The sequence below is a fragment of the Podarcis gaigeae genome, assembly GCF_964106915.1.
Source record: "Podarcis gaigeae genome assembly, chromosome: 8".
NCBI lineage: Eukaryota > Metazoa > Chordata > Lepidosauria > Squamata > Lacertidae > Podarcis > Podarcis gaigeae.
Genome location: NC_139684.1, coordinates 19,295,865 through 19,321,918, shown reverse-complemented (window position 1 = coordinate 19,321,918; position 26,054 = coordinate 19,295,865). Strand labels below are relative to the sequence as shown.

Genomic DNA, 26,054 nt, shown 5'->3' with positions numbered 1-26,054 from the left:
TACCTCAGATTTCCCCCTTATTAGTACTTTCAAGACTCCTTGGGGAAATGTATAGGAAATGTAGGGTTTAGATTACGGAAAAGGGGTGGATGAGATAACTCCATCTCCACAGTGCTCCTTACTCTCTTGTTTGACACACCTCCAAAGCTGTCACAACCCATTCTCTCCACCTCTAACTCTCATGTTGTGCAAAGAATCCCCAAAAGCAAGGCAATTAAATATGTTTACATCTGCCTGCAAGGTTTTTTTCTGGCTCTAAATTTACTTATTTGTTTTTTAGTACAGGAGTCTTACTGCTTTGGAAATAAACTACAGAGAGCACTCAGCCCCACAAAAAGGAGAATTTGATGGCTGTCCTGGTGACATCCCAGAATATTACTCAGGAATAATTGATTGGAGGGTTAAGACCCACTCAAGGAACCCACTGGTAGACCCCGAGAAAGCTGGTCTAAGGGAAAGCAACATACCAGTTGAAAATCCCAACTTTCTTTACAATTCTCAACCCCTTAACTCTGGAGTTCATTGTCTAGGCAAAGAGGGACTGGTTCAAGGAAGTTACAGATAGGTAGCCGTGTTGGTCTGCCATAGTCAAAACAAAAAAAAATTCCTTCCAGTAGCACCTTAAAGACCAACTAAGTTAGTTCTTGGTATGAGCTTTCGTGTGCATGCACACACACACGTATTTGAAGAAGTGTGCATGGACACGAAAGCTCATACCAAGAACTAACTTAGTTGGTCTTTAAGGTGCTACTGGAAGGAATTTTTTTTGTTTTGGTTCAAGGAAGGTATCTGTACAAAGCCAAGTCACTCCATTGTATGCCAATTTGCTCACAGAGTTGCATATTCCATGAGAAGGGGGACACACCATTTCTTGACAAATAATATAATTGAGATGGACAATAATTTTAATAGGCTGTATTCAACATTCGTCATACTTAAAGTAGACCCAATGAATATGACTAACTTGGCTTAAAAAAAATTAATGCATCTACTCTGTGCAGGACTATTGTTAGCTACAATACAATGGGTTGTATCCAACTGAATCCTACTCAGAGTTGACCCATTGAAATAAAGGGGCCTAAGCTTATCATATTGGTTAATTTTGATGGGTCTACTTCAGGTAGAACTGATGTCGGATACAACTCAACAATTCTAGAAGCATTTAATTCCAGAAACTAACAACACTACATTGGGAGCAACTGCTGCATGATTTTCAATCAAGACCAGGCTGTCATTCTAATAATCTATTCTTCCAAATATAGCTAAAGAGTTGCACCAAATGTTCCTCCTCAAAGTTATGGTCCATTGAAAATATTGGACATGAGTAACTTGGCACATTATTTTAAATGGGACTATCGTTGAGTATAACTTAGTTGGATACAAGTTGGAGAACACCCAGGTTAGCTATGTTAATTAACTTCACTGAGTCTACTCTGAGTAGGATTAATGATTTTCAAAGGTTTCTCCCTCTCTTGAGGTACCTGACATAGAAAGGGGTCTGAGGGATTTCTCTCCAGGGACAGAAGTGATACAAGCCATCCACTTATAATAAAAATGTTTAAAGGTCAGAACATTTCCTGCTAGAATGGACACCTCCTACCTCTAATACACCATAGCCAGTGCAATGGCTTGCCAATGACAAAAGCAGCCCCTTCTGTTTAGAAACAGCATTATGGAGCACACTAGTAATCTCTTCCACTGGTGCTGGGGACCAAGTTACCCTTCTGTTATCATTTCACTTTAAACTTGTCAGAATCCTTGGCCAACATCCACTTATCCTTTCAAAGAAAGGAAACAAACCACAGCTCTGTGTCTAACACTTAGTACCGTAGCTTAAAGAGCCTTTAAAATCCTTCATTTCTTTGTCCCACAGTACATAAAAATTGTTCCATTTGCCAATTACTGCCTTTCAGGTACTATTTTTCTAGACCCCCCCCCCCCCGTTTGTTCCATGCTCTTCCCCTATATCCTTCATATGCCACACTGGCAAGGGTGGTGCAATATGGCCTGACATACTGTGGAAAATCTGGGAATAATTTAAAAGTTCCGGCCGGAGGAGGAATGATTTCAATGTGACACACATCCACCATCACCAATTTCCTCCCGCCTGGTTGTGTTCCATTCCCCTCTTATTTGCACAGTTGCCAAGGTATACTGTCTTTCCCCACAGTTTTCAAGGTATACCATCTTTCCTCTGGCAGCACTGCGAAGGAGGCACACTCCAGTCATACGTGTATGACAGTCGGAGTTTAATCTCTTCTTTACAGAGCTTCCCTTCTTTGGCTAGAGTCTGATGCTTCTCCAACATGTCCTCAATGCTCTGTTTATGAGTCACAATGTATTTATTGTTGCAGCCCCGCGATTTATACTCCGTGTCGAAACGAGAGTCGTGAACCCTCTTCACATCCACCGGAGCAAGCCAGGCACCCAGGGATACGTCTTCAGCTTGCCATATGTTGAGATAGTCTTGCGTGAGGCGCAAGTAGTGCACCAGGTCAGCTGAAACCACGTAGCCCCCGCCCAGAGCATAGGGCAGGTAGTAGTCACAAAGGAGCCAGGCGTTCTCTTTCCATTTCCCGCCGGATTTCACACGGGCGCGCCCAGAGAAGAAGCCCCAGTAGAGGCGGCGTGGCTCCTTGGCCCTCAGCTCCTCCACCAGGACATCCAAGCGCACAAATGTGTCGTCATCAGCTTTGAGGACAAAGCGGAAGTCCAGGTGCTGGTCGAGCCACACAAACATAGCCAGCACCTTGGCGGTCAGGTTCTCGTAGGAGTCTCGGAGGTCAGGGAGGAGCAGAAGATCCTGATGGCGGCTCTGTTCCAGCTCCAAGGTGTGGAGCTCCTCCCCGGTCAGGCCTCCGGTGCCCACCACAAAACGGAACCAGATGTCTCCGCTGGGAACCCGGCCGGCCACTGAGAGCCACGTGCTGCGGATGATGCTCCGTCGCTCTGTGTATTTGGGGCCGCTGGCCACCAACACAGCCAGGAAGGCGCTCTCCTCGGGAGGAGGAGGTGGGGCAGCTGCTGGAGGGTGAGGCCCACTCACACCCCCGGTCCGGGCGGGAGACTGTTGCTGAGGCAGCCCCCAGCCGTGGGAGGGCTTGAGGCCTTCTGAGGTGCACTTGGCCAAGTAGAGGAGCACCACGCCAAAGAGAGACAGGCCGCCGAGTCCCAGAGCCGTCTTGTGGCGGCACAGCAGGCGGAGGAGCTTCATGGCAGCAGGAAGAAACGTGGTGGCAGCTAAGGGGCGGGGCAAACACCACTTCCCCTGGGGCAGTTTCCTCAGCACTGCCCTCTTTCAGGAGGTGGTCCAATGAAAGGGCTTCTCCCTTTTAAGGGGCGGCTCCAAAGACTTCTCAGGCAAATAGCCCCCACAATGACCCTAATGGCTCCTCCCTCTTTGGTGGCGATAGTCCTGGCTCCTCCCTCCCTCTGGGACTCTGGGATTGGTGGTCAAAATGCTCTGGCTCCTCCCCTTTAGGGGCTGCAGTGACGTCTCCTCCAGCCTTCTAAGGGGCGGGAAGCGGCACTAGCTCCGCCCACACATTCGCCTCGGGTCAGCAAGGCCTCGAGGGTTGGGGATCAGCCCCGCCCCTTTCTCCTCAGGCGCGAGGCGGGGGGGGGGGCGGAAATCCCCTCTCTCTCCTCTCAGAATTTTTGGCGGGAACAGCCCTGCTGGCTACGGGTGGCGGGTTGGGACAAACGGCCGCCGCCGCCGCCACCTCGGAACGTTTCCGAACGCGCCGCTGGGTCCTCCCTCAGCTGCCTCAAGCGCGGGATTCATTGTCTTCTGTCAGATTTTCAATTCCTCTCCCGCCCCCCCCCGCCCCGTTTCTCCTCTTCTCGCGCGCGTTCCCTAAATAGAGATATGTGAAGGTAGCGCGCGCGATGGTTTTCGGAGCGGTACTTATCCTTTTCTGCAGCTCCGTCTTCTCCTGAGGCGGCGAGAAAATGCGAATGAATAGAAATGGAGGGGGGAGGAGGGGGGCCGAACAAAGTGGAGTCACGTGACTTTCCGTCTTCGTACCGCCCCCTAACGCCATGTCTTGTCAGGGCTGGGGAGGCGGAAGACGGCGGCGCCATCTTTGAGGGCATTTCATGCCCTGCCCTCCCTCCCTGCGACCTAATAGTGCGTATTCGCCACCTTGTGTCCGGGAACTTGAGGCTGTGGCTGTTGCCATCTTAGCTAAGGGCACCGCTGTGTCCTTATCTCGCCGTGAGTATTGGTCATCTTGTGTTAGGGCAATGGAAGCCGCGGCTGCTCGCCATGTTGACTAAGGGCGTTTCCCTCGGGTGTTCTTTTTTCCTCTGCGAGTTTTTCTCTGCCATCTTGCCTTAGGGCAGCTGAAGCCGAAGGCGGTTGCCGTCTTAAACTTGGGGAAAAGGCCCTGCCAGCCTTTCGTTTTTGGTACACAGACACCTATCCCACCGAAACAAGTTACCATTAAAAAAAATGGTGAAATTCAGTGAAACCGCACAGGGATTAAAAATGCAGCAGCCCCACGGTCCAAAACAAAAATGGCTACGTAAGACTCACGTGCCCGAAACAAGCATGTCTTCCCTTATTTATTTTTTTATAAAGGTCCCCTTCATTCCCATTGAAATATAGCTTCCTAACAAGGCGCCTGTTTTGCTGTTGCAGTAGTATTTAACAAGAGGTAGAGTTGAATAGGCACTATTTTATTTCAGATTTTATGACGGCGAGTCGAAAAGAGACAGACCAGCCGCTTCCCGCCCCGACTAATTAGTCTTTATACAACTGGAGAGGGAGGTCCTCGCGTTGAATTCGGGCAGCCTCGGGAGGTCCGGAAGAGGCGGGCTCAACTCTCGTCGGAGCGGCGAATGGCGTTTCCTGTTTCCGGCCAGCCTCTCTCCCCCTGGCAGGCGCGCGGCGTGTCTGTCTGTCTGTCTGTGAGTGGGAGGCGGAGAGGAAGCCCCAGAGCAGCGAGGCGGGGCTGGGCATGAGGAGCCTCCGGGGCCTGCGGGGCAGGTATGGAGGCGGCATGGGAGCAGGGCAGAAGGTCACGGCAGCCTCTGAGCATACGCAGAGCGCAGGAGGAGCGAAGTGGGGCGGGGAAGACAGAGAGGGAATGAGGGGCTTTGCCGGCTATTTTAATGGATACCCTTGAACGAACTTTCCGTTTTATTTGTTTCTCCTGCCTGCTTTTAAAAACTGATTTATTGTTATTATTATTATTATTATTATTTGGATTGTCAGCTACGTTTCAATTCAAGGGCGTTTGAAAACGATCCCAGCGGGATCGGTTATTGCGCCTCCTTAATTGCCGGTTTTAATACCTGCTTTGGGAGTCATTTTTTTTTGGTATCTGTGTGCAAACAAATTGCGGAGGAATAAACAGCTGTAAATAACGTAAGCGGGTGCCACGTAATGCCCGTTTCGCGTTTATAAGAGAAGTTGGTCGGTTTGCGTGGCAGCGCTTGCACTTTGGAACTCCCTGTCTATGGAGATCAAGGAGGCGCCTTGGCAGGGCTGCCTTTGGAAAAGTTATTGCTTAGAAAGTTAATGAGAAATTTTAAATTATTATAATTATTATTTGTTTAGTAGCTTTATGTTGCCCAGGGAAACCCAATGCGACATACAACCAAACAGACAGATAACAACCTCCCCCCATTCCCAACAGATGCATTAAAACCGGGGGGGGGGGGGGGGATACATAATAATTTTAATCTGCCTTAAAAAAAATATTTTTGTATGTTTTAAAGTTGGCTTGTGAATTTTTCTCGGCTTTATCTTTCTGTAAACCACTTTGAGGAGTTTTTTTTACGGTCAAGCAGTGTGTAAATATTATGAAATGCTGTATCCACTGTTAGTGCTGCTACTCAGGGTAGACCCATTGAAGTCAATGGGCGCTGGTAACTTAGCTTCATTAATCTCAATGGGTCTTCTTTTGAGTTGGGCCTAAGTTGAATACAACCCATAGGGATATTATTATTATTATTTTATTTGAAAATTTGATTCTTTGTGCATGAATAGACTTGTCTCTCCCCTGGTTTTACTGTTTGGTTGTTGGGGTATTTTTAGGTTGTTTCTCAGAGCATGTGCAGAATTTATAGCATAGGCGCAAAAAAAAAAGCATGTGAAGTGTAAAAAAATATCCTTTTATAAAAGCAACAACTGTCCCTGTTGGAACATTTGGACAGAGCGCTTCTTTACTGAGCAGAACAGAAGTATCGTTCCCTTTTCCTTTTATGAGAAACATATTGCAAAGTGACTTTCCTATTTGGCATGCAAAAAATGTCAGGTGTATTAGAAGTGTCTTAACTTGTGGGCAATGAAAGAAGCTTTGTCGGAAGCAAGTGACCCCAAAATCTGAATGGAAATGGCTAGCCAAACAGCAAGCTCTTATTTGGACGCAATTCTAAGCCATACCATGGCTTGTTACCCAGCAGGAATGAGGGAGTAGTGAAGTGCCCGCTACTTTATCAGAGTGCAGTAATATGCTGTGCATTCACATTAAACCATAGATCGTTTTAAACTGTGGTTTACTATGCTGTGGAAACCAGGTCACTGAGATTGTCAGCCTGTGTCTTGACTGTAGTGCTTCAGACTGTTTGGGGGTGGGGAGTCAGGAGAAATACAGTGGTACCTCGGGTTACATACGCTTCAGGTAACATACGCTTCAGGTTACAGACTCCGCTAACCCAGAAATAGTGCTTTAGGTTAAGAACTTTGCTTCAGGATGGGAACAGAAATCGTGCTCCGGCGGCGTGGCAGCAGCACGAGGCCCCATTAGCAAAAGTGGTGCTTCAGGTTAAGAAAAGTTTCAGGTTAAGTACGGCCTCCGGAACGAATTAAGTACTTAACCCAAGGTACCACTGTAGTGCATAATATGGACTTCTTTAGTTTAGTATTTTTCTCAATGTGCTGGAGTCTGCAAAAGAAGTAAGTGAAGCCTTTTAATAGACGCTGAAGCAGATGACATACTTTTAATAGAGCTTGGGATCTGGGACTGAACTTCCGTGAACAGGGTATTCTACTCACAAAGCAGAAGGACCACAACAGTGGGGGGCGGGAAGAATTAAAGCCTTCTCTGATGCCATTAATTATTAGCACCTGCCTGATGAAATTTGCATGCCTTTTAAATGCACCTTGAATGCAAAGGGTATCCAGTGAGTCACTAAAGTTAACATGTAGTTTGAACCTTGTCTCTTACGTAGACCAGTTGCATAAGTTTTGAGTCTATTGGAATCTGTTGAGGATGAAACATTAGAAGTTAATATGGCAAATTCTTCTGAGGAGCAGTGAGCTAGTGACACCTCTGAATATCGCTCAGATTTATATTTCCAATCAAAAAATAAGCAAAAGGGTGTGTGAATTGTGCATGAATTCTGTGTCATGGTGTGGGTGGGTGGGATGGTACACTGAGTAAAAGTACACTGAGTAAAAGTACCAGCTTTCCTACCTTTGTGGTTCTGACTTGCTCCAGGAGCAGGGTTCGAAATTAGCAGGGCACCAGGCGCATTTTGTGCCTAAAAAAAAATCTCCATTTGCGAGCACCTCAAAACGTCTGGGTGCCATTTTTTGCACCTGGCTGACACTCAAGGATTACTGAAATGTATGTGCTTTGAAGCCTCGAAGTATATGTTAAGGAATTTAACAATAAAGAGTAGAGTGTTTTGAAAACTGAAATATGGTGACAATATTTTTTTATTTTGAACACCAAATTAGACATGTATTAACAATTTCTGCTAAAAATGTGATATTAACAATGTCACTTTTGTGAACAGCATATCCGTTCATGCTTACCAAAATAATAAATAAAAAGTGTTGCCAATGGCGACTAGACATTCTGTTTTGGTGCCCACAACTCAGGTCCCAGAGGTCATTTGGCTCCTAGCTTTTCTATCCCAGTAGTTTCTAACACTTTCCAGGAGAACATCTTAGCTGCAAAGTGGTGTGAAATATTTGTGATCCTTTTTGCAAACTGTGTTTACAGGATTAGAGCTTTAAGCGTTACAGAGTTTGCCATGGTGGGATTATTGGCAAAAATTCTTTATGCTTGTAACCATCTAATGTGTGCCCCTTCCCCAATAAGCTTAAGTGAGATGTGTCCTCATTAAATGATATATTTTTCAGAGGGAATGATTGGAGTTCTATTAAATAGGTTTTTGTTTTTTAAAAAGACTTGTCAGAATAAATATATAAACTATTACCTACTACAAAATTAATTATTATTTTTTTGAGTTTTATCTACTACAAAATTAAGGGGCAGCATTTTGTTCACCTGACCGTAGACCAGAATGCGGAACTAAATTAGTTACATATTTATTGTAGTTATATCCCACCGTTTTTCTCCAAGGACCCCCAGGTGGTGTACATGGTTCTTCCCCCCCCTTCCTCATTTAATCCCCACAACAACCCAATGAGGTAGCTTAGACTGAGAGACAGTGACTGATCCAGGCTGAATAGGGATTTGAACCCTGATCTCCCAGGTCCTAGTCCAGCACTCTAACCACTATGCCACACGGACTGTCTGGAGGGCCAGATCTTTATCACCCCTCCCCGCCCCAAAAATGAGCCAGTTTTGACAGGTGGTTGATGTCACCTACTTGCCAGTCAGCTGATCAATGCTGAGAGCAAGCTCCTTTGAAGGTGTGATGCTGTCTGCAGCAGTCAGCTGATGACCACCAACAGCACACTTCCACAGTCCCATCTGCAGGTGTGGTGTGCTACTGCAAAGTGTGGTTACGGCTGCCAACCTGAGACAGCTTTAATGGTGGTGTGGAGGAGGAAGACAACTTTGCAAGGTTGTCAAAGGTTACCTGTCGTACTGGAAAGAAGGGCACCTGGCTTCTGAATTGCAATGGCTCTGGGCCACAAATGGAAGAGTGCTCTTGCCTCCTGTTTGCAGACTTCCCATCACCATTGGCCTCTGTGGGGACCTAGGAAGCTGCCTTATGCTGAGTTAGATCACTGGGTTTGCCAGCTCTGACTGGCAGTGGCCCTCCAGAATTTCATCCCAGAGTCTACTGAAGATGCAGAGGGGTTCAACCAGGGAGCTTCTGCTTGCGAACCAGACGCTCTGCCACTTAGCTATAGTCTTTTCGACAGGCATCTGATTGGTTGTTGAGCTAGGTGGACCGTTGGCTTGATCCAGCAGGGTTCCTGAATTCTTAGCAGGACGTTCGGTATGATCCAGCAGGACCGATCTTATGTTCTTAATCATTAGATGCTATGAAAATATTGCCCAAGGTTAAGGCAGTGGTCCACGTTTAGCACTAACTATCCAGAGCGAATTGTTGTGTCTAATGGGGAATTGCTAGCTCAGCCTCTGAGCTCATAACAGCTGCCTGGAAACAACGGATCATGTTCACCTGTTGGTTTTCCTCCCAGGGTATTCCAACGCCAGACCAGTATTACAAGCTGCTGACGCTCAAGGGGAGGAGCGATGGTTTCGAAACGGGCCTTCATCTGCAGCCTGGGCTCCATCTACCTGTCCCTCCTCTTTGTTTTCCTCCTCATGGACGTCTATGCGCGGCCTGCCAACAACTCTGCCTTGAAAGAGAAGGCGGCGGCCGAGAACAACGATGAGAACGAGATCTTGCCCCCGGACCACTTGAATGGGGTCAAGATGGAGATGGACGGGCATCTCAACAAGGAGTTCCACCAGGAGGTCTTCCTTGGGAAGGAGATGGAGGAGTTTGACGAAGATTCAGAACCACGCAGGAACAGGAGGAAGCTCATGGTTATTTTCTCAAAGTGAGTGTTGCTCCAAATTGAATTGAGTCAGATGCACAGAGGAAGTTGGGTCCGTCTAGCATAGATGTCATCAGATCAGTGCATTCCAGATGTTTTGCAGCACTACGAAACGTTGGCTGGTAGGGCTGTTCAGAGTTGTAGCTTCTGCAGCACAGGAGGTTTGAGAAAGCTAGTCTGACTCACTGCCTGCACTAGCTGGCAGCAGCTCTCTGAGGTCTCAGGTGGAGGTCTTACCTGGCTGTACCTGGAGATACCAGGCATTGGACCTGGTGCCCAACAGGGGGCTAAGCCATTTCCCTGATGTGATTCTTTCCACTGCAGGGATCCTAGAAGCTTCAGGGTGCAATTTAGATTGGGCGAGTGGTGTATGTTAGCATCGACCAATATCACCTTTTAATTTGGAGCTGCTGTAATTGCTTCAGGTAACTGAAAAAGCGGGCAGTTCAGTCACCACTGTTTACTTGTATACCGCCTTTCCATAGCAAACCATGCCCAAGGCAGGTTACAACACCAGAGGATTTACAAAATTACAAAAACGTAGTAAAGCCTAATAAATCATGAACAGTGAATGAAAACATCTCAATAAGTATAAGCAAAGTTAAACAATCACCACATAATTTATAATAAGGTCCAGCAATAAAGATTCAAAAACTCAATACCAAATAACAGCAAACATTAAGCACCCCCAAAATTAAATCTTCACCCCAGCAAAAACTGCCAACCAATAGCCCACCCTCATAGTCTCCAGGTCTTGCAGACTCTCAGCCCTACAATAGTCTTTGCCCTCAGCCAGTGTCTCTGAATGAGGGAATCAGCTGTGAGTGTGCAGATGTCACTCTGTCCAGCCACCTTTGCTTGAGAATAATTTATCACGTGTGCCTGACGCTGTTGGGTCGGTAACCACTTCCCAGACATCCTGTCTGCAAATTAAAAGGTTTATTGTTAAGTGCATCGCAGATAAGCGGCCGGCAATAATGAATTCAAAAGCTGATTAGAGCTCTTGCCAGCCGATTAGTGACTGTATGTCATTCCGGAGCCCCCTATCCCTCCTCCCTTCTCATCTCAGAAAGGGCAGGTCACAAGCAGTTTGTCTGCCTTTGCCTTGACCTTGCAAATGATCTTGTGCAAAGGGCAAGCACTTTTTATTCTCCGGTATCTCATTGGGAGCAGAGAGAGGAAATTTGACCAGGCAGATCTCAGGAAGCAAATGATTTTTTTTAAAGAGAGAGAGAGAGAGAGAGAGAGAGAGAGAGAGAGAGAGAGAGGAAGAGGTAAATCTCAACAATTGGGGTGAAGAGTGGCAGGGATCTTTCCTGAGTGAACACAGTATATAAAACATAAAATTTCCAACACAATGCATGATTTATTTATTTTTTAAACAACTCAGTATAAATGGTTACTGACGTTTGCTTTCTGATTTCTTTTGATTCATGCACTGGTCAGTAATTTATGTGGGTCTGCTCTGCACAGTAGTAGAATTGAACCCTTTGGTTTTAAAAATATTTGAATATATATATATAAAGTCAAAACATTTTAAAAATCCATTCTCAAGGTGTTCAGGAGGAAGCCTTTTCCATCACTACATGGAAATCCCAGGGATTTAATCTGGCACCAGTGAGCTTGGATGTTCCCCACATGTGCCCCAGTCTTTAATCTCCAAGGGTGACTATATCTAAATGCCACACAGGTTTTCTTTGTGGCCAAGTAGAGGCTTGAACTGCAGTTATTCTGGCATCAGAACTATTTGCCTTTCTTCCATTCCACATGGAATAATTGACTGCATTTCTATCCCACCTTTTTCACCCAAGGCGGTGTACATGGTTTCTCTTCCCAGCTCTCATTTTATCCTCACAGCAGCCTTGTGACGTAGGTTAGTCTGAGAGACTGTGACTGGCTCAAGGTCACCCAGCGACTTTCATGGCTAGACAGAGATACACACACACACACACACACACAGTCTCCCAGGTTCTAGTCCAAGATGCCTTTCACCTCTGGAGCCCTAACTTGACTCCTTTTCTATCTCTGGGAGCCAGTGTGGTGTAGTGGTTAAGAGTGATAGACTCGTAATCTGGTGAACCAGGTTCGCGTCTCCACTTCTCCACATGCAGCTGCTGGGTGACCTTGGGCCAGTCACACTTCTCTGAAGTCTCTCAGCCCCACTCACCTCACAGAGTGTTTGTTGTGGGGGAGGAAGGGAAAGGAGAATGTTAGCCGCTTTGAGACTCCTTCGGGTAGTGATAAAGCGGGATGTCAAATCCCAACTCTTCTTCCTCTTACCTGCTACAGAGTCGACATCAACAAGGACAAAAAGATCAGTGCAAAGGAGATGCAGCGCTGGATCATGGAGAAGACAGAAGAGCACTTCCAGGAGGCCGTGGAAGAGAACAAAATGCACTTCCGGGCCGTGGACCCTGATGGCGATGGTAGGAGACGGATGGATGGGGCAGCCTCGGTCACAAAAGGAGTTGTCATGACATGTGTCAGCATAGCACAGGCAACCTGGTACCCTCCAGGTTTGTGGGGTTCCAGCTCTCACCAGCCCCAGCTATCATGGCCAGTGGGCAAGGGTGATGGGAGCTGCTGTCCAATGCACCTGGAGAGCAACAGGCTGCCATCAGGGTTAGTAGCCAATGACCGCCTTATCCACCATGAATTTGTCCTCTTTCTTTTTTTTTGTTTGCCCTGAATCTTCCAACGTTTAGCTTCAGTAGATGTCCCCAAGTTCTCGTGTTTGGAGAGGGGGGAAATTCTATATCCACTTCCTTCATGCCATGCATTAAAAAGAAAAAACATTCTTTGTCTGCTTGGATATTCTTCATTTGAATTGGTTCCTTCTTTTTGTTCCTAGGTCACGTGTCCTGGGATGAGTACAAAATCAAGTTCTTGGCAAGCAAGGGGATGAACGAGAAGGAAGTGGCTGAAAAAATCAAAAACAACGAGGAGCTCAAAATAGACGAGGAAAGTAAGTGGTGCTGGTCTCTGTCTCCGCCCATCTCCCCCAAAGACCACATGAAAACTGTTGTGTTCTGCCTTCAGTTCCTGGAATGGGTTGAAAGGCTAGCTTGGGCACTGAGTTTCAAAGTAGACAAGATCTCTGCAGGTTTTACTGGTTAATAGCTGGGCTGCTCGTTTTAGAGCAGCTGCACCTAAAATAAAATAAAGATCGAGTAAACTGATCCTGCTCTTCCTTCAGAAAGCTCAGAAGAGGGTCCATCGTCATCCTGCCCCCCACAAAAAACCCTAAACAACTTATGCTTGCAACAATCATGTGACTGTGAGATGATAGTTCAGTGAAAGTTTCCCCAAAATATAGTCAAGGAAGCTTCCTGCGACTTGTGGTGTCTGAATTGGGGAGGGACCACAGCTCAGTGATAGAGCATCAGCTTTGCCTGCAGAAAGTCGCAAGGTTCAATCCTTCGCATCTCCAGGTGGGGTTGGGAATGTCCCCTGCCTGAAATCCCAGAGAGCCACTGCCAGTCAGTATTAATTCTGAGCAGTATGGAACAGTAGAATAACAACAACAATAATTTATTATTTATACCCCACCCATCTGGCTGGGTTTCCCCAGCCACTCTGGGCAGCTTCCAACAGAATATTAAAATATAATTGTCTATTAAACATTAAAAGCTTCCCTAAACAGGGCTGCCTTCAGATGTCTTCTAAATGTCAGGTAGCTGTTTATCTCTTTGACATCTGGTGGGAGGGCGTTCCACAGGGCGGGTGCCACTACCGAGAAGGCCCTCTGCCTGGTTCCCTGTAACTGGGCTTCTTGCAGCAAAGGAACTGCCAGAAGGCCCTCGGCACTGGACCTCAGTGTCCGGGCAGAAAGATGGGCGTGGAGATGCTCCTTCAGGTATACTGGACCGTCTGCACTATACATTTGAAGCTGTATCGTGCCACTTTAAGCAGCCATGGCTTCCCCCAGAGAATCCTGGGAACTGTAGTTCAAGGGTGCTGAGAGTTGTTAGGAGATCCCCTGTTCCCCTTTCAGAGCTTCAATTCCTGGGCAGAAATATTGATCCTTAAGCCATTCTGGAAATTGTGGCTCTGTGAGGGTCTTCTAAAAAACTCTCAGCAACCCTAACAGACTACAGTTCCCAGGATTCTTTGGGGGAAGCTAACACAGGGGAAGGAAAGGAGCTTAACCGTTCTCAGCGGTGTTCATCCACCCCATGGGCTTCTGAGAGTTCAGCAAGCATTCCCCCCACCCACCCACACACACACTTTGCAACTGTAAGAGCTAAGATCATGCATCTTTTTAGAAAAGATTCTCTGGAAGCTGAATTATTGGCCCAGTATCTCATTTGCCTGAAGAGGAGGCAAGGGGTTGAGAATGGGCTAACGCCACTCACTCCGCTGGCAGGAAGGAGACTCTTTCAGAGGGGCTACCCAAGTGGGCTGCACAAGAACTCTCTGCTAAGCTCAAAGGGAGAAAAGCAACTGGGGGGGGTTGCCTTCAGATGAGGAAGTGGGAAGCTAGATCACTCAACAGGATGGCCTGGGTTCTCCCCACAGATGCCTGCATTTCCTTCTGCAAGAGTGGGGACTCTGAGCACCCAAACAGCGGGGTTTGGGGATTTCATTCTGTGCTACTACAAGCGCACACAGAGCAGTTGTATCTTTGTGGCAGAGGACACACTTTTCATACAAAGGTTGCCCGGTTCAGTCCCCAGGTAGGGCTGGGAGACACCTTCCCTGTCTGAAACCCCAGAGAGCCCCTATCAGATAGTGTGTTCTGAGCTAAAGGAACCAGCGCTGTAGTCTGGCTTGGGTTCAAACCAAGGTCAGGTTACCTTGGTTTGAACCCAAAACGTCCCAGATGTTTTAACCCAGCTGCTTTTTCTTTTAATTTGATTGTTTTAATTTTTTTAAGTACCTTTACTCTTTCCATGATACCCTTTCTAAGGCGGAAGAGTCAGAACTGTACTCTATATAATGCCATAGAACTCTGAATGCGCCCTTCCCTTAGCAGCTGCTTCAGGATTTCTAACACTTTTATTATGAATAGCATCCCTGTGTCCACTGGCATTTCTACCAGGGCTCTGTAACTTATTCATTCATTGTTTTATTTATTAGATTTATTCTACCGCGCTTTCTCATAAGATCTCAGGGCGGTTCACTGAACACATTGACCACGTGAACTGCTAAACTAGAGACATGTCCTTTCACAAAGTTCACTTCCAGCAGCATTATTGACCAAAGCAGTATTTCTTTGGAAAGTGTATCGCTAGAACTGGAACAGGCACCGTCGAATTTGAAAACACGCACACGCGTACGCAAGTATATTGTGCCATCCAATCTCAAACGAGGCTGCCGGCGTTTGCTGCATGCAAGCCTTTAATCTCATCCCTATGCATTACGCACACGCTGCCTTAATCAACCGTGTCTTGAGCAGTGCGCCATATGGAGCAGGGAAGCCCATCTGCTGCCACTCCAGCCTGAAAGGAAGCTGGCTGCCTCATCTCCAGACACTTCCCTCTTCCATATTGCTCCCCTTAGGGGTTTGCCATTGCTCATTTTGCCAGAGCCGCTCGGATGCAAGAAGCTTGCTGGAGGCGTAAGACACTCCTTAAAAGACGGAGCCTAATGTCAGTCTTGCCTAGAGCTCATCCGCACCACAGATTTGCAGCACACCAGCTCCCCCAAAGAATCCTGGGAACTATAGGTAAATTAACAGTGGGGCTGTGAATTGCAGCTCCTTTGGGTGGGAAGCTTCAGTTCCCCAGGTTTCTTAGGGTGGAGTCATGTGCTTTAAATGGTGTGGATCTGTCCTTCAATGCATAGGCCCCCTTTAAACATGGACTAGGGAGTGTGGCTTCCAGGCCTCCTCACTCATCCCAAAGGCATCTTTGGGGAGATCTGGAGCTCTTTGGCATGCTGCGTAGCTTTCCTCTGTTATCTCATCCCCACTTCTGGAGAGGAGAAAGGAGAAGAACACCTTTATTTATAAGTTATAATGCATATGAACCGTCTTTAATCAAACCCAGGCCTGCAAAGAAGTTAGCCATTGTAGTAAAGTAGTTATCTCCCACTTGGACTACTGCAACACACTCTACGTGGGGCTACCTTTGAAGGTGACCCAGAAACTGCAATTAATCCAGAATGTGGCAGCTAGACAGGTGACTGGGAGTAGCCGCCGGGACCACATAACACCGGTCCTGAGAGATCTGCATTGGCTACGTTTCTGAGCACAATTCAAAGTGTTGGTGCTGACCTTTAAAGCCCTAAACGGCCTAGGTCCTGTATACCTGAAGGAGCGTCTCCACCCCCATTGTTCAGCCCGGACACTGAGGTCCAGCGCCGAGGGCCTTCTGGCGGTTCTCTCATTGTGAGAAGCAAAGCTACAGGGAACCAGGTAGAGGGCCTTCTCGGTAGTGGCACCCGCCCTGTGGAACACCCTCCCTTCAGATGTGAAGGACATAAGAAGTTATCCTATCTTTAAAAGACATCTGAAGGCAGCCCTGTTTAGGGAAGTTTTTAATATTGAATGCTGAATTATTTTTAACACTTGATTGGAAGCCGCCCAGAGTGGCTGGGGAAACTCAGTCAGATGGGCGGGGTATAAATAATAAATTGTTGTTGTTGTTGTTGTTGTTGTTGTTGTTGTTATTAAAGCAATCCCCTGCACTAAAAAAAAAGGAAATAAAAGGCCCCGTCTGCACCATTCACAGCCATGGCTTCCCCCAAGGAATTATGAGAAGTGCGGTTAATTAAGGGTGCTGAGATGTAGGAAATCCCTGTCCCCTTCACAAGCCTAAAGTTCCCAGTGTTTCCTGCTAAAAGTGGTTGGCTGTTAAATCATTCAGGGGATTGCAGCTCTGGGAGGGGAATAGGGGTCTCTTAACAACTCTCTGCTGTGGTGGTCAGGTGCTGCTTGCAGACCTCTCTTTGGGGCTTCTGGTTGGACACTTGGAGAGAAATATCCTGGACAATACAGGCCATTGGTCTGACCCAGCAGACACTTATTTTGTTCTTAGGCCAGGGATGAAGCCTGGGACCTTTTGCACGCAAAGGAGGTGTCTTGCCACTGAGGTAATGGCTACTTCCAGTATTATAGGGCATATATCAGGGTTGGGGAAATTCCAGTCTGCAAGGCTACATTGGGTCGGTCTTGATCTTGTTGATGTTTTTTTTTAACCATTCTATTTCGCAAGAAGAAAAGCTTTGCAATACGTGTTCAAAACTTCAAATTTAAAGAGAATGTGATTTTTAAAACGGAAAGAAAGAATTCTGTTTGCCTGTCCCCAATCTGTAGCACAGGAAGTCCTTGACAACTTGAAAGACCGCTGGTATCAAGCCGACAATCCGCCCACGGACCTTTTGCTGAATGAGGAAGAATTCCTGTCCTTCCTTCACCCAGAGCACAGCAGGGGAATGTTGAAGTTTATGGTGAAGGAAATCGTCCGGGATCTGGGTACGTTTCCAAGCCATCACGGGCAGAATCTCATGAAAGCTTGACCTCATCCCAGCTACTAATGTTGCTGGAGTGCCTCCTGGAGAGATGTCCGATGGGGACGAGATCCCAGAGGATGCCGAATGGTTGCCCCCGTTGGCAGCTGGTATAGTGGGCAGAGGGAGACTTGGGACACAGAGAAAGGAGTGTGGGTTGTGTCCTGTGAAAGGTAGCATTGGGCACAGTGTTGCGGAGGGGCCATAGCTCACTGGAAGAGCACCTGCCTTCCATGCAGGAGGTCCCGGTTCAGTCTGCGACATCTCCAACTAGGGCTGGGAATTAAAAGCCCGGAGAGCCATGCTGCCAGTCTGTGTAAACAGTAATCAACTAGGTGGGCCAATAGTCTTTCTTAATTCCAAGGCAGTTGGCTATGTTCGCAGTAAGGGAATAATAATAGTAATAATAATAACAAATTTTATTTATACCCCGCCCTCCCCAGCCAAGACCGAGCTCAGGGTGGCTAACAACCAATAATAAAAACAAGTTGATTAAAATACAATTTAAAAAAACAAGATTAAAATACAACATTAAGCATCTACCCGAGAGGCTGTGGCCTCTCGGGTAGAGCCAGGCCCATTGAAGCAGCTGGGGAGATTTCTTCAGAAGAAAAATAAAAGAGGTGGTGTTGGGGAGGACAGTTTAAAAACACTTATCCCTCTTCTGGCCAGCTGCCACGCCTCTGAAACTCTTAAAAATTTCACCTCCAAGGAGGGATTAATTAATTGTTGTTGTAGCACCCTCCTTGGCCAGAAGGTGGCACCCTAGTCCACCTCTTGGCTCCAGATCCCACTGGTTCACTTGTATTACCTTGTTTTTCTCTTCTGTGGAAAGAGTTGCTACTCCCCCCCCCCCGCCCCCTTTCTCAAGATTACTAGATTGTACCCAGCTAAATTAAACTTGGAGGGGACCCACTGAAATTAATGAACCTAAGTTAGTCATGTCTGTCAGCTTGCATTAATAATAAAAGTAATCCAGTCAGCCTGACGTGAATGCTTATATCAATATAGGCATTTCTGTGGGTTGTATCAAGCTAAGCTCTACACAAACCTGACCCACTAATTAGTAGAATTAACACTGGGTACAACCCTATATGTCCAAACAGAGGTGGATGATTATAGGATATGCATTCGAACCTAGTTGTTGCATTTTTATCTTTTCCTTTTATCCATGGAGCTTTGGCCAGCATTCATAATTCTCCTTCTGTACCTTGCCTATGAAATTGCAACAAACCTTAAATTTAAGCCAAGGGTTGCTGGCCTCCAGATGTTGTTGAACTGCAGCTCCCATCATCCTTATCTAAATTAGCCTGTTTCAGGGGATGATGGGAAATGCAGTCCAGAAACCACTGGAGGGCCACAGGGTCCCCCCAGCGCTGGTTTTAAGGTAAGAGGGAACAATTTAACTCGGATTCACTCTGAGGAGAGTGGATTTGAACTCTGGTCTCCCCAGCCCAAGTTCCAGCTCGCTATCCATTGGCAGAAAGTATACTGGGCCTCTGGGCCAGTATACCCAGTATCGCCCAGTACTGGGCCAGTATTGCCCAGCTGATAGGCAGAAGCAGTGATGCTTCCTTTGCAAATATTCTTAAAGGTTCCTGTCCCAACCCAGTTAACAACCTGCTGGAAGCAATGAGCTACCTACACATCATACATTTAAAGCTCCCCGCTAAAAGAATAAAATTAAGCTTCTTGGGAACTGTAGCCACAGAGCTAAAATCGCCACCACACTAAACAAAGCACAGTTCCTAGGATTCTTTGAGGGAAGCCATGCACTTTGAACATGTGGTAGTAGGTACCTAGTCCGGAATGGTGGGACATTGGTGGCGACTCGCATGCTGAATTGTGCGTGTCCCGTTCTTTTTACTGTCAAACGCTGTAACCTTTGCAGATCAGGACGGCGATAAGAAGCTGACCCTTTCCGAGTTCATCTCCTTGCCTGTCGGCACCGTGGAAAACCAGCAGGCTCAGGACATCGATGACGACTGGGTGAAAGACAGGAAGAAAGAGTTTGAGGAAGTCATTGATGCCGACCACGACGGCATCGTCACTATGGAAGAGCTGGAGGTGAGTGTGTCCTGGGAATTGGCTGTAGCTGCATATGCTCAAATTGCAAACTTTTTCACATATCTTGGTTGAAATCCCATGTGAGGCACACACACTGTTACATTTCCCCCGCTTCCCCTGTTGCCCTGATCCTTTTTTTAAAAAAAATAATAATACAGATTTTTACTTAAAAAATAATTAAAAAGATATTGTGCAATATATATTTCCAGGAACACTAAACAAAATATTCAATATATATACACATTACACACTTCTGAGTTTTTATACTGTGAACTACCCTGTGATCCTTAGAAGAAGGGTAGTATATATAAATATATTTCATTAAATTTCCACAAATTTCAATACATAATAATTTTTTTCCATCCTCCCATTCCATTTCCTGTACTGTTTTTTTTTTAAAATTCTATCTCATTGCTGTACCCTGTGACTTCCCCCTTTTATATCTTAACCATAATACAATCATCTCTCATTATTTCTGTTGCTCGTAGTTCAAATCCTGCTCGCGAATTCATCACGTTACGCTATTTCTCTAAATAGTCCAAAAAAGAGGCCTCCATTCTTCCATTTAAAAAGAGGCTACCGTTCTTCTATAAATGAAGGGCGGTATATAAATTATAATACAGGAAACTGAACTGTATTGTTATCTCAAATTAGCATCCAACATTTATTTATTTTTTAAAGGCGAAGTCAAGTTATTAGAATTATAAAGCTGCCTCTAACAGTTACCAGGTTCACAGTGTCAAGTGATGTTCTGACCTTTAATCAAGCTTATCGATTTCTGAAAAAGCTGCTTCCCACCCCCCTTGAAACAAGCAGGCGCACCCCCTGCTGGTCATGTGCCCTCCTCTGCAAAGAATTCAGATGCCAAAGGGAGAGAGATAAAGAGCTCTACCTATAACTTCCTACTGTCTCGCATTTGACCTGTATCGCAGCAGGTGATCAGCTGCGGCGTGGGCCTCCTTCGCTTCCTGAGACGTTGCTTTAGGAACGAGGTTTGCTTGGTGCTCTTTCTGACGTCACTTTAACCCTTTCTCAGTTCCACCTTGGAAAAAGTGAAATTAGCACACTGTGTGTCACGGAGGGAGTTAGACCTTTTTCGGCTATGTTCTGAAACAAAGCTTTGGGTATCTGAACCCTGGGCGGATCTGCATATTTGTGTCCTTCCATAACAAAGCTCTTTGTGTTTCGGAGAAGGGAGACTCACAGCAGGAAGTTTGGGGACTTTTCTGAAATGAATACTTTCTGATAATGTGACTGTGAATCTGATAAAATGTCTTCCTGCAGACGAGGCCATTGAGGGTGTGGCTTAGGGTTTCTTGTATATCTCGCTGTACATTTCATCTTTGGGGTTTAGTATTCTGAAGAAAAGAAAATCTTACGTACGCACAGATTTTTTATTTATAATCAAGTTTCTCTCCTCTTCTCAAGCTCCACACCAAAGACAGCCAAGTTCTGCAAGTACACCGCGTCAGAAGCAGAATTAACTCAGTCCAGATTTTCAGATTATCAGGTTGTGTCCAGCGTTGGTCCATATCAGAGTAAAACCATGAGTTCTAGAAACGCACCTCAGATCGAGATGTGGTTACTCCTGACCTATCCTGGTACAGCGAATGCAAGGCTTGATTTTCTTAAATCATGTGGGAAACAGCCTTATACAAAGTCAGAACACTAGACCAGCCAGGACAAACCTCTGTTTTGGTGGTGGCAGCAGCTCTTTAAGAGAGGCCTTTCCCATCGCTCAACAACTGATCCTTCTTACCGGACATTCCAGGGTATTTCAACCTGGCTCATTCTGAGGTCCAGCGCTGTGGGCCTTCTGGCGATTCCCTCACTGTGAGAAGCCAAGTTACAGAGAACCAGGCAGAGGGCCTTCTCGGTAGTGGCACCCACCCTGTGGAACGCCCTCCCACCAGATGTCAAAGACAACAACAACTGCCAGACTTTTAGAAGACATCTGAAGGCAGCCCTGTTTAGGGAAGCTTTTAATGTTTGATGATGCATTACTGTATTTTAATATTTTGTTGAAAGCCGTCCAGAGTGGCTGGGGAAACCCAGCCAGATGTTGTTGTTGTTGTTGTTGTTCTATGTGCTAGTCAGTTCCTCTGCCAGTTACAATAACTTCCACTAATCCCCTTTGTCCAGAAAACTCTGAGTAGCTATGCAAGGGCACCCAGCTTCCTCCCATCCTTCCTCTGGCCAGTTTTTGCCGATGCTGCTGCAAAGTGGCCCTCCCCCTCTGGCTTGGTTTTGACGCAGCCATTTTACCAGTCCATCGTCGGAGGCAGCAGCGCTTTTGAACACCAGTTTCTGGAAACTACAGAGGGGGAGGAGAGTGGTTTTGTACTTGGGTCCTGCTTTTGATGGCTTCCCACAGGGTGGCTGCTGTGAGAACAGGATCCTGCTCTTACGCCCTTTGCTTTCTCCCTCCCTTCCCCAGGAATACATGGACCCCATGAACGAATACAACGCCTTGAACGAAGCGAAGCAGATGATTGCCGTGGCCGACGAGAACCAGAACCACCACTTGGAGCAAGAGGAGATCTTGAAATACAGCGAGTATTTCACCGGCAGCAAGCTCATGGACTACGCACGAAATGTCCACGAGGAATTCTGAGGAATTGACCCGAGAGGGGCTCTCTCTCTCACACACACACACACACTCTTTCTCTCTCTGTCTCGATGCACCTTCTTGCTTCCCCCAAAAAAACAAAGGTTACCTTTTGCTGCTATATCTGTGTTCTGTGTGTATACAGTGCGGTGTTCTAGACTTACTTTTTTGTTTTTGAACGAAAGCCGTCCACAACTGAACAAGAGCTACAGCTCGCTTGCCTTCAAGAAGAAAGTGCTCTCTGATTTCTACAGAGAAGGATCCGCACCAGTTCTTGCCTGTGCTGTCGATCGGCAACTTCTTTTAATTTCCCTCCTTCAGGACACTCGGTTGTAACCTGCAAATGCCCAGTTGTTCTGCTCTACTGTTTGGACTTTGAGAAGGCACCTTTAGTATTTGAGGACCATTATCTTTCCCACACCCAGTACATCCTTTCAAACCAGCGTTGGGTTCCCTTCGCAAGCAGCCGGATGGTGGGCCAGTTCTGGGTTAGAATGCAGCCTTTCCCCCAGCAAAATTAGCAAAGTCAGCCTTGCAGTGGACCGTGTCCTTCTGCTTGCCCAGGCAGGAGCCCACATGACCAGCTGGTCCAGCACTTTCTCCTCTCCTTCCTTTACACTCCGTTTTCCTCCTGGCTCAACACACGCCAAAACTCAAGCGATCCTAAGCCACACTGCGGCAGGCTTCAAGGAATGACAATATCTTGCATAGATTTAGTGCCTTGAGCCAGGATATTCCAGTGGCTGCTTCTGCTGGAGTTAATATCACACAAGTCCCACTCACATGCCAGCTGAGGCATTCTTTCCTAGGCAGCCAATGTCTCAACAGAGGCATCTCTTAAGGGACCTGGGCACACGGGCGTAACTACAGACACCAGTCTTCAGGGCTGAGCTGCTCACATGCCAGCATCTCACACTGCGCGGCCTGTGGAAGAGGAAACACTCAGCGTTTATTGTCTGGAGTTTGGCGGCAGCTCCCCTTGCTATTGAGCACTCCCCCCACCCCCCAGCAGATAGACCTCAAGAATGTTCTCTTGCTCACGGACAAAAGCACCATGAAAGTGCATTTTAACCATCTGGGCCGATCACAGCCCAAGTCACTGTGCAGGGAGGCAGAGGACCCCTTCCAATGGGCAGAAGTCCCATCTCAAGTTGTATAGCATGACAGATCCAGGGGGAGGACAATCGGGTAGCAAGTTCCCTAAGCAGGCAGGCACCAGGTAATGCCAGGGGCATGGGCTGTTTTTCTAGATTGGGGTCTAGGGGTGTGTTTGAACAGCATCTGCTTCTCGGTTAAATAGAGGTGGGTGCACCTGTCTCTTAATAAAAATGATTTGTTTGAGAAAAGAAAATGTGCAAGCGCAGGTTGTCAGAGAGCTGTGAGCGCTCTTTTATATTTCAGCAGTGCCTGGGAGTTAATACACTGCAAGCGACAAACGTGCCCCTCATGTTTGTTCAAAGATGGAATAAGGGTGGGTCGGCCTCTGGCATTATCCCAAAATGGGCAGCAGGATATGGTTAAGCTCTAAACCGCAGCATTCATTAGGTACATCCTACCTTGCCGTAGGACCTAAAAGGGGTATCACATATTTGTAGAGTTGGAAGTCCAACCCCCTACAGTCCAACCCCCTACAGTGCAGGAAAATGCAGCTGCCCATAGAAGGATCGAACCTGCAACCTTAGTGTTAGCAACTGAGCAATCCAGGGTAGCTTCAGAGGCATCAGTTTGTTCCGTACTCCTGCGCATGCCCTGTTTACCTGCGCTTGAAGGGTGCACTTGTTTATATAGGCTATGCAAACCCAAGTCGCCTGGCCCGTGGTCTCAAATCGGTGCTCACCAGCAGAGAGTTTGCTTTATGCTGAGTATAGTTGCATGCTTGGGAGCCGTTCAGAATGCAGTGGTGCAGGAAAAGTGGGTGGAATGCAGGTAGGCTGAGGAAGAGGTCTCATGAAGATCTCTTGCTAGCAAAGTGGAGCAGCCCAGTGAATCCAGAACTGCGAGAAGTGAGAGTTGTAACCGAGAGACTTCCTGGTGTGTGTTGGATCTGACACAAGGGTAATCTTAAGGAGAGGGAGGAAAGGCATCAAATCATACAAAGTCACAGGTAGTGAACTGGAGGGAGATTACAAGTGAGTCTCTGGCCAGTCAAAGCTTAGTCGGATGATGGAGTTGTTCCTCAGGAATACATAAATTCAAATAACCCAGGTACTGGTGGAAGACTTTCTACAGGAAGACTGAACGATTCCCTTCTTCAGGTTCAGAAGTTGCTTTCCTGATGAAGGTTACACTCATGAACATTTCATTTTTCATTGAAATGGGTTTATTCCGCTCCTGTCCTTTATACAGAAACACCAACACAACCCTGTTCTTTTAAGAATTGCAGCTTAAGGTGTCTGATGTTACCCTCCTTAATAGAATGTAAATACATGTAACTGTGTGTGTGTTTTTTTTATTATTCTTTCAAACACCCCCTTTATTTAAATGAGGAACCTGTGGCCCTCTAGATAAGGTTGTGGACCCCCATCAGCCCCAGGCAGCATCACCAATGGTCAGGGATGTTGGGAGTTGTAGTACAGCAATGTTTGACGTGACATGGCAGATAAGGAAAAAAGGATTGGGAGGGAGAAGGGAAAAAATGTAAGCCCAGGCACCAGTTCTTAAAAAGTCACAGCTCTTATTAGAACCAGCTGGGATTGAAATGTTTCATGGAGCCTAATATGTTTCACCAGTTTTTAATTCTCAATTTTAAATTACTGTGATATAACCCATTCTGGGACCTGCTAGGGAAGGGCACATCATAAATATTATAATAATAATTTGGAGGGGCACAGGCTTTCCATCCTGGGACTAAAGGCTCCTGGGAAGGGGGAAGAGCCATTCAGAAAGGAGTCTCCCTGCTGTGTCTCTGCATGAGTAGCTGTTCTGGCTTCTGTTAAGACTAATTAAAACAGGGGCTGCTGTTTACACTTCCAAATTGCATCAGCCATGGCCAACATGATTAATGGTTGGCGTTGACATGAATGAGGAGTCCAGCAACCTCTGGAGGGCCACAGATTTTCATTCCCAATTTTAACAGCTTGTATAAATGCTTTAGCGGGTGTTGCTTTGGGCATATGGAGAAGAAAAGCACACTAGAGTGGTAGAGTGCATGCAGAGTCTCTGCACTCGCTACTGTTCAGGTGGGTAGAGATGGAGGTGGCCGTTTTCTGCCTGAGACCCCAGCGAGCTGCTGCCAGTCAGAGCGGTAGATTATCCTGGGCAAGAGGGTCTGATCTAGCAGGCAGCATCTTGTGTTATTGCTATGACTCACTGCTTTGCAATTGTCTCCTGGCTATCTGCATACAGCAGCCTTGCTCTGCATGGTACTGGTTTTAAACCAGTTGCCCGAGTGTCTCAGGGCTCGTGGGTTTACCTGCAAACTGGAGAAGCTTGTGAACGTGTTTTTCACATGCACCACAACCAAGTACACATTGCAACCTGTTGGCTACCATAGGATACTTCTTTCAAGCTTATCTCCAGCAGAAGGCAAGGTGACCCAGCAAGCACCACGTTGGTGAACCCTGGTGAGCTTTCAAAAAATAAAAATTCAGAGGAAAGGGGTCAGGGAGGGAAGGTTGAGTCTTTCAAATGCCCAGAGGGAGCATTCAAAAAGATGGTGCTGTCCCCTCTCGGGAACACACACTGGGCAGTCCTTCCTTTGGGTAGTGCTCCTTACCGATGTCCCATGAACGGTTGTAGCTCAGTGGGACAGCATCTTCAGAGGGTCCCAGGCTCAGTCCCCAGCACTACCAGGTAGGGTTTGGAGGGACCTGCCTGAAATCCCGGAGAGCTGCTGCCAGTCTGTGTCGACAGTACTGAGCTAGATAGACCAATGGTCTGAACTGGGGTAAGGAGCCTCTTGTTTTGCTGTTTAAAGGAGCCCTTCATTCAGAACCATGAAGACCAGGCTTCTTCTTTCAGTTGCAGGGAAAGAGCTGTTGCACACTGGCAGAGCACCTGCTTTGAGTGCAGAAGGTCCCAGGTTCAATCCCCGGTAGGCCTGAAATCCTGGAGACCTGTTGAAACTGAAACATATGGATTGGAAGGGAAGTGCAATGAGGCCAAGGTTCCCCATGCTGGCCTTTGAGCATCTGGGCTGCCTTCAACATTTGTTTTACTCAGAGTAGACCCATTGAGATGAATGGGCATGACTAGCTTGGGCCCATTAAT

The 26,054-nt window shown here is 46.8% G+C and overlaps 2 protein-coding genes across 3 annotated transcripts; one reads left to right on the top strand and one right to left on the bottom strand.

Moving 5' to 3' along the window:
* Positions 1-1,786: 1,786 nt before the first annotated feature.
* On the bottom strand, positions 1,787-4,501 carry B3GALT6 (beta-1,3-galactosyltransferase 6). The gene has a single exon (XM_083752789.1). The coding sequence runs from the start codon at positions 3,212-3,214 to the stop codon at positions 2,174-2,176; it is 1,041 nt and encodes a 346-aa protein (XP_083608915.1). The 5' UTR covers positions 3,215-4,501; the 3' UTR covers positions 1,787-2,173.
* A 320-nt stretch (positions 4,502-4,821) lies between these two features.
* Positions 4,822-24,277, top strand: SDF4 (stromal cell derived factor 4). Of its 2 annotated transcripts, none has more exons than XM_083752775.1 (7): positions 4,822-4,990; positions 9,356-9,721; positions 12,008-12,144; positions 12,570-12,683; positions 16,977-17,135; positions 19,062-19,237; positions 21,675-24,277. In XM_083752775.1, the coding sequence occupies exons 2-7, from the start codon at positions 9,411-9,413 to the stop codon at positions 21,849-21,851; spliced, it is 1,074 nt and encodes a 357-aa protein (XP_083608901.1). In that variant the 5' UTR covers positions 4,822-4,990; positions 9,356-9,410; the 3' UTR covers positions 21,852-24,277. The 2 variants fall into 2 exon arrangements, with proteins under 2 accessions (XP_083608901.1, XP_083608902.1); XM_083752776.1 differs by having other exon boundaries at positions 4,984-6,601; positions 6,844-9,721.
* The last annotated feature ends 1,777 nt before the right edge of the window (positions 24,278-26,054 follow it).